The 12,046-nt window shown below is 31.1% G+C and overlaps 2 protein-coding genes across 6 annotated transcripts; one reads left to right on the top strand and one right to left on the bottom strand.

The window, feature by feature from the left end:
- On the bottom strand, nt 1-4,752 carry LOC127073307 (uncharacterized). 5 transcript variants are annotated; one of them, XM_051014466.1, is made up of 8 exons: nt 2,524-4,752; nt 2,354-2,420; nt 2,155-2,284; nt 1,936-2,062; nt 1,732-1,856; nt 1,107-1,184; nt 468-560; nt 1-357 (listed from the first exon to the last, which is right to left on the bottom strand). In XM_051014466.1, exons 4-8 carry the CDS (start codon nt 1,949-1,951, stop codon nt 229-231), a joined length of 441 nt encoding a protein of 146 aa, XP_050870423.1. In that variant the 5' UTR covers nt 1,952-2,062; nt 2,155-2,284; nt 2,354-2,420; nt 2,524-4,752; the 3' UTR covers nt 1-228. The 5 variants fall into 5 exon arrangements, 3 of the variants coding, with proteins under 3 accessions (XP_050870423.1, XP_050870429.1, XP_050870436.1); XM_051014472.1 differs by having other exon boundaries at nt 1,936-2,001; XM_051014479.1 differs by lacking the exons at nt 1,732-1,856; nt 1,936-2,062; nt 2,155-2,284; nt 2,354-2,420; nt 2,524-4,752 and adding an exon at nt 1,522-1,712.
- A 3,700-nt stretch (nt 4,753-8,452) lies between these two features.
- LOC127073298 (pectinesterase/pectinesterase inhibitor) lies at nt 8,453-10,522 on the top strand. The gene is made up of 2 exons (XM_051014448.1): nt 8,453-9,526; nt 9,609-10,522. The coding sequence occupies exons 1-2, from the start codon at nt 8,509-8,511 to the stop codon at nt 10,376-10,378; spliced, it is 1,788 nt and encodes a 595-aa protein (XP_050870405.1). The 5' UTR covers nt 8,453-8,508; the 3' UTR covers nt 10,379-10,522.
- The last annotated feature ends 1,524 nt before the right edge of the window (nt 10,523-12,046 follow it).

Genomic DNA, 12,046 nt, shown 5'->3' with positions numbered 1-12,046 from the left:
CTTATGAAATTGCTGCATTTTTCGGAAATGGATTGAACAATCATTGTTAACATTTGTATTCTAAATTTCTACTCATATTATAACATTGGGACAAATACATATTGTTCCACAATAGAGATCAGTTCCTGCGAAGAAGCAGTTATTGTGGTGTCCTAAGAGACAGCTCAATGCTTCAACAAAACCAAAATCAAAATGTAGCGAGAGAAATAAGCACAACCAAAGCAGAAGTTACACTGAATCTTTTTCAATACTTTCTAGCATGGGTAATACCTCAAATTCTTTTCCTTCATGATACAACTCCCCAAAGGATGTCAGTTTTGGCTTTGTCTGATACTTAAAAAATGCATCATGAAGAACCTAGCAACCAAGACGCATAACTATTAGAAGGTAGTAAAATGGTTATAAGTTATAACATGGATTAACAGAAAATCACAAGTGAATCAAATTTTATAAAACACAAAAGAAACCTGATAGTCTATATCCATTTTTCCCATTTTAGGTTGCATGCGCTCCCTTTGCTTTTGTTTCAACTTTTTACTGTCCTCTTTCTCAATATACGCCTGCATGACAGATAAAGAAAGAAAATAATCAGGTAAAGTGATTAAAGAATAAAAATGTATGTATGTAGCATAGAAAAACATCCATGTCATAAAAGGTTTGGTTGTAAGAAAGAAAGTTCAACAGAGGGACACAAGAGTATCAACATTCCCATTATTACATATCTATACTGTGCACGGGTTAATAATATATCAATTTAACAGGACTCCAACATTCTGTAACTAGCTTATTTTTATATAAGCCGCAATTTAACTTGCTATAACTACAAACAACTTATCAAAACCAACAACTAATCCATCCATGAATCTAAAACAAAATTCTTCACATATAACAACTTCGGAGCTACCTATTTAAATAATGTTGACAAACAAATCATAAGTTCATAATCAGTACTCAACATAAAAACTTCATAAATTCTTCACATAAGCATCTGACAGTACAGAAGAATGCAGTTTCAGGAACACAGATAGTAGCACATAAAATTTGTAAGTAAATTAAATATTCAAACGGATGAATTAAAAAAATTAAATGCAAACAGGTCAGATTACCTGTCTGATTTTCTCAATTCCAGTGGCAGCAATGAAATCAGGAAGCTGAAAGGGTTGTTTTTCAATTCCCCGTTTCCCCTGTCAAAACAAGAACGTAACTACTAATGAGATGATTAATAACTTGATAAATGCCGACATATAATTAGGCTAAGTAATATTAATATCTATCATAAAAACTGAAGATAAGAGGAATTCAGCCTGAGCATTAAGCACAATGGAAACGCATCTGAAAATTCAAAGTAGAACTATTAGAAAATTTATCATAAAAAATGTCCATTAATATTATGCAAAAATGTCATATATTTTATAAATCCCATCATATAACATAATGCAAGTATGAGCTTCATATTCTCATTCAATATAACAAACAATAAAAATAGCAATGACTCAAGGATGCCCATTTCCAAACACCTACAAGTCCAGGTTTGGTGATTGCCACAGCCGCTCCCCTGCAAGCACCACATACATACATATATAAGAGAAACCTTATCGACGACATTGTTTACACCCTATTCCTACATCACTCATGCAGGGCACAACCATCATACATGCTTGCATCATTAACCTATAATTATCAAGTTAGGATACTGACTAAGCTAACAAAAAAGTTAGGATACTGACTAACCTGCAAAAAATTTCTCTTTTGACACCAATGCCTAGGTACAGGAACAGTATTCCACAGCTTAAGCATTAGTACTGTAAGGTGAAATGTCTTGGGCTTAATGAATATAGATTTGTTAATCCCCAAGTCTGTAAGAGTGAAAAAAACCAGTCATATTTCAGATAAAAAAATAGCACATAAGCGAATGAGATTAAAACAGAAGCATACCAAAAAAATGTAACATTTCGAACACTGAATTGTTATGAAACTAGCAGCAGTGGCTGCCCAAAAAGTCTGCCCAAAAAGTTTCTGAGTCATGATTCTCATAACAACAGCAATATGAAATAACAACAATCTGAAATAAATAAACATGATTCTCATAAATAACAACAATCTGAAATAAATAAACATAACAAATGATCCATGAACATTATGCAGAGGCATTACCTTCCTGATGACCAGCAAACGCAGTAGCTACTGAAACGGTTCCATCCTTAGTTTCAAAAAATGACTCCAAAAAAGAAAGGCCTGTCTTATTGAATCACAAAGTGACTCCAAAATATTCAAAAATTCACAGCTGCAAATCAAATCAAATCAGTATAGTTAAACCAATGTAAGACATAAAACAAAACTATATTTTTCATACCTAGGCGAGAATTAAACAGGCCCAGCCTGTGTAGGAGCAGCTGCTCCACCAGTAGCTACTTGAAACTCTACAAGTTGTTTAAACATACGTTAAACATATAGCAAGAGGCTAAATTTTAACAAATATTTAAAATAATGTTAAAAGAGACAAAGTTTTCATTAATAACGTACCTGAAACAATTGATTCACTAATCTCATATTCTTCAGTCATATTAAGGACATTTAGATCATTGTCAGAAGGCTTCAACCAGTTTTGAGTACATATAAGCGCTTCGACCATATCTGGACTCAAAGAGCTCCTATAGATATCTAAAATCCTCCCCCCCCGTGCTAAAAGCACTTTCTGAGGCTACACTAGAAATAGGTGTTGCCAACACATCCCGAACCAAGGTTGCTAATATAGGATAACGGGTGCAATTTTCCTTCCACCAATTAAGAATACTAAAATTTTCCCCATCCCCGCAACAAGGGTCACCTAAGTACTTCTCTAGTTCATTTTCATTTTCAATTGTGTCTTTTTCCTTCAGATGTTTCTTAAAAGCATTAGCCCTTGTAAAAGGTGATGGTTCTTTTGGTTGGGAAGATGCTTCTCCAAGGGAAGTGCTCCCTGGTGCACTTAAAGGACTAGCCCCAACATTCTTATCATGATCAGATTTATGCCAATTATATAGTTTAAACAAACTAGTTTTGACACATTCAATATTTTTCTTGGCAAGGTCACTAGAATGCCCATACATATCATTAAAAGACCACTCAATATAGTTAAACTTAAACCTAGGATCAAAGATCACTCCATAGTAAAGAAAATGATTCACTTTTCCCACATCCCCCCAATACTTATCATATTTAACCTTCATATGTGAAATCATTGGAGCCACATAAGAATTCAAGTTAAATGAAGCTTCTTGAAGCTCACACAAAATTGAAGACAAGTTATGAAAAGCTAAATGCAAGGACACTTCTTGCGAAGTTGAAAACACTTTGGTTGCCTCATAGAAGGTTTGTAAGAAAACCACAAAAGCCCTAACTTTTTTCCAATCCTGAGAACCGGGTGGACCGGTAAGGAGGTCAAAATATTCGATGTATCCAGGATCCTCATCAATCATATTGTCAAATGCAGCTTCAAACTTTTCAGCAGCATCCAACATTAGGTAAGTGGAATTCCACCTTGTAGAAACATCAAGACAAAGTTTTTTTTTACAAGTTATGCCCGCAAGTTCAACACACTCCTTAAACTTCATAGCTCTTTGTGGAGAAGACCTTACAAACCTAACAGCAGTGCGAACTGATTCAATAGACCCTTCATGTTCTTTTTCACCATCTCTCACTACCAAGTTCAAGACATGGGCAGCACACCTCATATGCAAATAATCACCTACACCCAGTAAAGCATTATTGCTCTTAAGTCTTCTATCCAAATAACTCACAGCCACATCATTTGCTGTTGCGTTATCCAGGGTAATTGTAGACACTTTCCTAAGCCCCCATTCCCTCAAAACGTCCTCGACTTTCATGCCAATGGTATCACCTTTGTGATTTGGAACTAAAGAGAAACTAATAAATTTTTTTTGGTACTTCCAAGCAGTGTCAATGAAGTGTGCAGTGGTGGCCATATAACTAAGGTTTTGTATCGAAGTCCAACAGTCTGTGGTTAGTGCAACCCTAGTACAATCAGATTTAAAAAAAGGCTTTAAGACGTGACTTTTCAGCTAGGTAAAGCTGAAAACAATCCCTAGCAACGGTCCTCCTAGTAGGGATAGCCATTTGGGGTTGCAATTGTTTACAAATTTGCTTAAAACCAACACCCTCAACCACTCTAAAGGAATGTTCATCAAGGATAACAAAGGTATTAATGGCCTTCCTACAGGCTGCAGCATTAAACCTTTGACTAGTTGGAACTAAAATCACGAACTAGCATCAACCGAAAAATTGGAAGGTAGAAAGAGTTAGTTCTTAAACGATGAAACCACGAACTGGAAATTGAAAGGATGAACCCTAGAATCAACCGATTACCTGAGAGAATGATGAACCCTAGCGGAGTAACGTTGTTGTTTGTGCGTATGAATCTCACGAAGAAGTGGAACTAATGAATTGAGATTTGAGACTGAGAGAGAGTCTTGGTTTTGGTTGGGCCGGCTCGGTTGATTTAGGAATTTATCAGACGAGCATTATCGTGCCATAATTTGTTTCGCCTACCAACCTGTGCTCTACATGTTTGTGAAAATTCCCCTGTTAAACTTTGCATATCTGATGCTAGCACTAGAGTCTTTACTCTTCCAACTGTGCTTAATTATATTTCTGTTTAGATTGGGCCTAGCCATAAAGATACCCTTAGATTCGGTCGGATTCGGTTTCCGACGGGCCCAAAACCAATCTCCGAATCCGACCGCACAAACCCGTAAAAACCTCTTGCTACTTTCCGACCTAACCCACCAACGGACTAAACCCGAATGGTGTCTCAAATTTTGGATCAGAACGGTCGGATACCGTCGGGTGGTTGCATTATGTCCACCCCTATAGAATACATCCAGATTGATTATTTCACTGACTTAATAACAATCTTTATAATGAAGATAAACTTTATCATAATTTTTTTAACCGAACAACAATAACTTCCTAATAACTCTCCTTCCTACTGTCTAGAATGAATTAGAGACAATTGAAAAACTTTTTTTAAAAATTTATTTATATAAAAAAACATAAGTTGTTTTATATTTGCTTACCTAATGAACTATTTTTTTAAATAATCAATACCAATTTTGTTTTTACAAACAAATCCAAAACACTTAGTATTCGTTTTACTTACTTTAAACTAAAAAATCAATATTGTTGCTATGAATAACTTGAGAGATCATTTTAAGAGCTTAAAACTATTTTTTTTAAAGATCACCATCCATAGATATTGTAACAAATTTAATTAATTATCTATTATAATGTATTAAATATAATGTAACAAGTTATGTTTCATGTAGATTATATTTGTCACGTCAATTAAAATCTGATGTGTCACCTTTAATATTGAATCTTGAAACATATTTACACAATTATATTTCAATTTTTATTCCAAAATTCATAGGTTACAAATTTTTTATTATTAAATATCTCACAAGAGTTAATTACAATTAAACACAATTATCATTTTTTATATAATTTAATCTTTTAACCTTACATCTATAAAAATAATAATAAAAAACATAATAACAACTCTATTTTGTTAAATTACAAAACAACACAAAAAAAAAATCAGTTAAAAATAATAATAATAATTGATGACTAACAAAAATAATTATATTAAATATTTAAAATTCTTATAAAATATAATAATTACAATAATTTTATTAGTTGATGATTTTTTTATATTTAATTTAAATTTTATTTACAAATTAATAAATAATATTACACTTCAGTTTTTATTCTAAATATGTTATAAAAATATTATTATTATATATCTAAGAAGAGTTAATCACAAGTAAATATAATTATCACTCTTTATATAATTTAATATTTTTACCTTACACCTACAAAATAATAACTATACTATTTTTTAATAACTACATTTTTTTCAGTTTAATACCAAAAATAATAATAATTATACTATTTTGTTAAATTAAAAAACATTTAGCACAAAAATAAATCAATATTTAAAAAATAAATAAAAAATTTAAGGCTTACAAAAAAAGATATTAAATATATAAAATTTAATATCTACATTCTATCTATTATATAATATATTAAATCTTATACAACGGATTATATTGCGACACATAATATGTCTTATAAGTTATATTTGCCACATGGTTTAAAATATGATGTGTCACCTTTAAGATTGAAACTTGGAACAAATTTAAACAATTATACTACCACTTCTATTTTCAAAAAATCATATGTTACAAAAAAAACTATTATTAAATATCTCACAAAAATTAATTACAATTAAACACATTATCACTCTTTATATAATTTAGTTTGTTCACCTTACATCTATAAAAATAATACTAAAAAAAAATAATAACTCCACTATCTTGTTAAATTATAAAACATCGCACAAAAAAATGATCAATCAAAAATAAAAATAAAAACGAATGACTAACAAAAATAATTATATTACATATTTAAAGTTCTTACGAAAAATTTAATAATTACAATAATTTTATTAGTTCATGAATTTTCATATAATTAATTTAAATTTTATATACAAATTAATAAAATACAATTACACTTAAACTTTTATTTTAAATATATTACAAAACTCTTATTATTATATATCTCGGAAGAGTTAATCACAACTAAACACAATTATTACTCTTTATATAATTTAATCTTTTTACGTTACACCTAAAAAATAAAAACCATATTATTTTGTTAATAACTATATTATTTCCTTTTTTTAATTTAATACCTAAAAATATAATAACTAGACTATTTTGTTAAATTAAAAAACATTTAGCACAAAAATAAACCGATCATTCAAAACTGAAAATAAAAAATTGAAGGCTAACAAAAAATGATATTAAATATACAAAATTCTTACAAAATTTAATAACTAAAATAATTTTATTAATTGATCAATTTTTGTAATTAATTTGAACTTTATAAATTAATTAAATAAAAAATCATAAAAAAGATATATTTTGATTTCTAAATATTTAAAAAACAATAATCATATGATTAAACTTTTTAATAGCAAAAATTAAAAAATTAAAAAATATAATTTTAAAATATGATATTAACTTCCTCAATAACATAAAATATTTCTAATACCTACAAATAACAAACTTACTTTAAACTAAAAATAGTAACAACAAAATTTAAAACAATTAACAGATTTTAGTCTAATAAAAAAATAATTAAATAATATTAAAATAATTTTATAATTTTTTTTATTTAAATAAAAACTTGAAACTACCACGATATCATTATGCTATATAAAATATATACAAAACAATTAAAAATATATAAATTAAATATCTTTATATTTGATGAAAACAACAAAATATTAACCACTATAATATTTAAATAAATATAAAATTAATAAAAAAATATTAAAACATCACTGCAATGCTCGGGTTACCATCTAGTTCATCTATTAATTCAAAACTCAAGCTTTCCACGTGTGACATTGCCATATTAATTAAATTCACAGTTCATTTGTCTATTACTCATATTCACCATGTTAATTTATTCTATAATATTATGATGGATGTTTCGATTTTTGTGGTATTCGTATATAAATAATAGAGTTATGTTATTCTTACTCCCAATTATTACACCAATACTTAAACTAAATGATGTTCACCGTAATATTTTTTTAATAAAATAATATTAAATATCGATTTTAGATAAAATGATATTTATAAAAAAATATTTTTTTAAAATTAATTTTATAATAAAAATATAATATTTGTAATTAATAAATTTTATTATTATATTAATCACAAAAATATATATTATTAATCATTTATTTTCCTCCTAATAGTTTATTAACCGGCTTGACTATTTTATTAACCAATAAAAGACATAATATTAACCAAATTCTGATATTAATTTATAAATTAAATTATAAATTAATATGAGCATTTAGTTAATATTGTGTGTTTTATTGATTAATAAAGTAGTGAAATTAGTTAATAAGATATTAGAAAAATATGTAGTTAATAATATATATTTTTATAGTTAATAGAACAATAAAATTGATTAATGACAAATATTATATTTTTATTATAAAATTAATTTTAAAAAAATATTTATTGTAAATATTGACCTAATAATTAGGTGGAGGAATAGCACAACTCTATATTTAAGGGAGAAACCTAATGATATGCCTTATAAAACAAGAAGAAAAAAACACATATCAGCGCAGTGCACGGTTGAACATCTAATTTATAAAGTTTACTAGAATAACATCCTCAAATCTTTGTCTGTTATAATTATCACTCAACAATGAAATGCCAAAATTGGTGAATTACTAAAATTTCAGCTATGTTATCCGTTTAACAAGGGAACATTTTCTGGTAAAATTAATTCAAAGCATGTGTATATATAGAATCAAAATCACAAGTTGAGAAGATAGAGCTAATAAGCCTTCAAGGCATTTGAAAAACACTACTAGGAAAAGATAAAAAAAAAAAAAATATTGTATAGTTGTTTTATAGGAATATGGAAAAAACACATGATCATGTTAATGGTGGTCGTAACCAAAAGAAAAGACTTGCATTTCTTGGTATCTCTTCCATTCTTGTTGTTGCAGTGATTGGCACGGTTGCGGTCGGTTTAACACGCAGCGGCGGCTCTGTAGAACAAAATGTAAAAATCTTTACCACACAAAGAGATGCTGAATTGCTTTGTAGATCAGACCCAGATAAATGTAAAACGAGACTCGGTAGAGCATTTAGCAGAGCAGGAAGCGTAAGAGATCGGATAAAAGGTGTGTTCGGTGAAGGGAGAGGAGCGTTAATGAGAAACATAAACAATCCAGATCTTTCTAAAGAATTGGTAAAAGACAACATGACGGGACAAGCCATGCGAATTTGCAATGAAGTGTTGGGTAATGCTGTGGATAAGTTTAACAAATCTGATACTGTATTTGATAGATCTGAATTCAATAGGTTGAGTGACTTTGTTTTCGATCTTCAAGTTTGGATAACTGCTACACTTTCAGATCAAGCAACATGTTTGGATGCTTTTGAGAAAGCAGACACAAAAGCTAGTGAGAGAATGGCTCAGGTTTTAAGCACTTCTATGAAGTTAAGCAATAATGCTATTGACATGCTTAATTCTGCTTCTGGATTAATTCGGGATTTCGGACATGGTCCAAGTAATGTTAATAGGAGGCTTTTATCTCATGAATCGGAAAAACTTGTTGATGGTTATCCTACATGGGTTAGCGAGGGACAACGACGGCTTCTTGCTGATCCAGGTGTTAAGCCAGATGCTGTTGTGGCGCAAGATGGTAGTGGGCAGTTTAAAACTGTTGCCGAAGCTCTTAAGACTGTTCCGCCAAATAATGCAAAACCTTTTGTCATTTATGTTAAGGCGGGTGTTTATAAAGAGGTTGTTATTATTCCTCTAAAGATGGATTATGTTACCATCATCGGCGATGGTCCTACAAAAACCAAATTCACAGGTAGCCTCAACTTCGTTGATGGCGTCCTAACTTACGACAGTGCAACCGTCGGTAAGTATAATATAGGTCAAATGTATTTGGTTCAAATTAGAGTATTGTATAATTATTTGGTTAAATTGTATATGCATGGCAGGTGTGAATGGTGCAAACTTCGTGGCGAAGGATATAGGCATTGAAAACACAGCAGGACCCACTAAACAGCAAGCTGTGGCACTGAGAGTTTCAGGAGATATGGCAGTATTCTACAACTGTCAAATAGATGCTTACCAAGACACACTCTTCGCCCAATCCCTACGGCAATACTATCGCGATTGTAGCATCTCCGGTACAATTGACTTCATCTTCGGCGACCCCTTTGGAGTTTTCCAAAACTGCAAACTTATAGTTAGAAAACCAGCACTAGGCCAAGCATGTTTAGTAACAGCTGATGGAAGAGAGTCAGCCAGCACTCAAAGTGCACTTGTTTTCCAAAGCTGTCACTTCTCAGGTGAACCTGGATTAGCATCGCTTTCGCCGAAAATATCTTTCCTAGGAAGACCATGGAAAGCATATGCCAAAGTTGTGATCATGGATTCAGTCATAGATGACATCTTTCTCCCTGAAGGCTACGAAGCATGGGCGGGAAATGCATTTACCCAGACAGCTACTTTTTTGGAGTATAACAATAAAGGTCCTGGTGCTGACACCAAAGCAAGAGTGAAATGGCCTAATGTTAAAGCTTTAACTGCTGGTGAGGCTGCTGCTTTTTACCCTGGTAAATTTCTTCAAATTTCTGGTACACCTTGGATGACTAGTTCTGGGGTACCTTGTTCCCTTGGTCCTATGAGTGGTGGTTCCGCTGCTGAAGCCACGCCTTCTATTCCTTCTGCAGCGTCTGCGCCTACTACGACTGCTACGTCCTAACTGATCTTAAGTTTCGTTAAAGTTAAGAACAAAGCCAAGAGGTTTAATCCATGGGATTTCCTCTTACGAAATAAATTTAAATTATAGCAATAAAGTAGAAGAATAGAGATTAAGGAAATAATTTGTGAATATATTGTTAGGATTCTTACACTTGAGATATCATCTCAACTGTAATAGCTTATAACCTTATTGAAGTTTCATTGAAACTGTTGTAAAATAAACATTTGTATCACTTCAACTAATGAAAATTTTGTTTCAAAAAATCTGGCGATTGCTTGATACAATACTATGCTTATTTGATTACAGATGAAATTTTTTAATGATGTTGAACAAGTTAGTAATGATAAAAAGTGATTATTTACTAACAAAGAACAATGTCTGTACTGTTTTCATCATTTAGTAATGATACAACATGTTTTCCAAGCGATGATGACAATCTTTATGTTATGCATGTCTCCACTCCAAAGCAAAGTTCCTCAGATTTTTCTCCATATCTTTTATTAAGCAAATAGGCAAATAGTGGATTGTGATTGAGTAGTCAGCAAATTTTGTGCTACATTTTTTATTAAATGAGTCCTACCAGCAAAGGATAAAAGAGCAGGTTTCCAAGATGAAAACTTGTGCTTGAAAGGCTTACCTTTAAATATTGGAATTCCCAAGTATTAAAAAAGGCATGTATCCTATGGTGAAACAAAGAGAATAAGCTATGTCTCGCCTGAAAAATGAAACCACCATAAATTGTGATTTTTGAGGATTGATGAATTGGTTTGAAATCTAGGTGTGGATCTATGTGTTGTGTAGGTATAATCGTCATTTGATTTTCATGATGATAACGGTTGTGAAAACGATACCGGAATAATAAAGTATAATCGGTTTCTTGAGCAAGAAATCCAGAACGGTAGAAAAAAGGGAACTAAGAAGAATACAGCAAGTTGGTTATAAACTTTATTCTTTACTTTCTCTTTGTAATAAGATTACAAGTGTTATAAAATAACAAATAACCTCTCTCATCCTAATAAAGATTTGCGTTATACAATGATGAGACACTAGTATGTTATTTATAAGAAAACTAACACACTAAACTAATAGGCTTTTACAAACAGATCCATTACACGAGCTAACTTAGAGAACAAGTTAAGTTAAACAATTGGACATACAAAACCGTCTCAACTCGACATGCTAACAATCCTAACATACTTCGAATACAGACTTCAACGACATTCTAATGATCATGTCGGATTGTCGAACCAAGAACCTACCCTTCGATCATACTAGAGTTCGATCCAATATCTCACAATAATTGTCACTAATCGTAGTAAAGACTATCCAAGACACGGAGAAAGACAAAAGGTATTTGATGACGTAGATCCTTGCCCCCCTAAGTTCTAAGAGGGACTCCACCGAACGTCACATGGAGAAAAATTAGCAACAAAGAGCTTGTGGTCGGCGTAGACAAAGATCCATGCAGTCCTCCTCCTTATGAGAGTTTAAGGAAAAAGACAAAGTAACATTTAGAAAGGCCTTCACCAGAATATTACAAAAATATCTTACGCGGCAAGAGCTCAAGAAACCACTAGGAATGGGCACTACGCAACTATAAAATATATTTTTAATAACATCATCTTACTAGGGTCATTTAAACAACCCTAGAAATATATCATTTTCGCG

Source organism: Lathyrus oleraceus, chromosome 1 (assembly GCF_024323335.1).
Source record: "Lathyrus oleraceus cultivar Zhongwan6 chromosome 1, CAAS_Psat_ZW6_1.0, whole genome shotgun sequence".
NCBI classification, from domain to species: Eukaryota; Viridiplantae; Streptophyta; class Magnoliopsida; order Fabales; family Fabaceae; genus Lathyrus; species Lathyrus oleraceus.
Note: the sequence above shows the minus strand (reverse complement) of the source record. Positions and strands in the feature narration are given on the sequence as shown.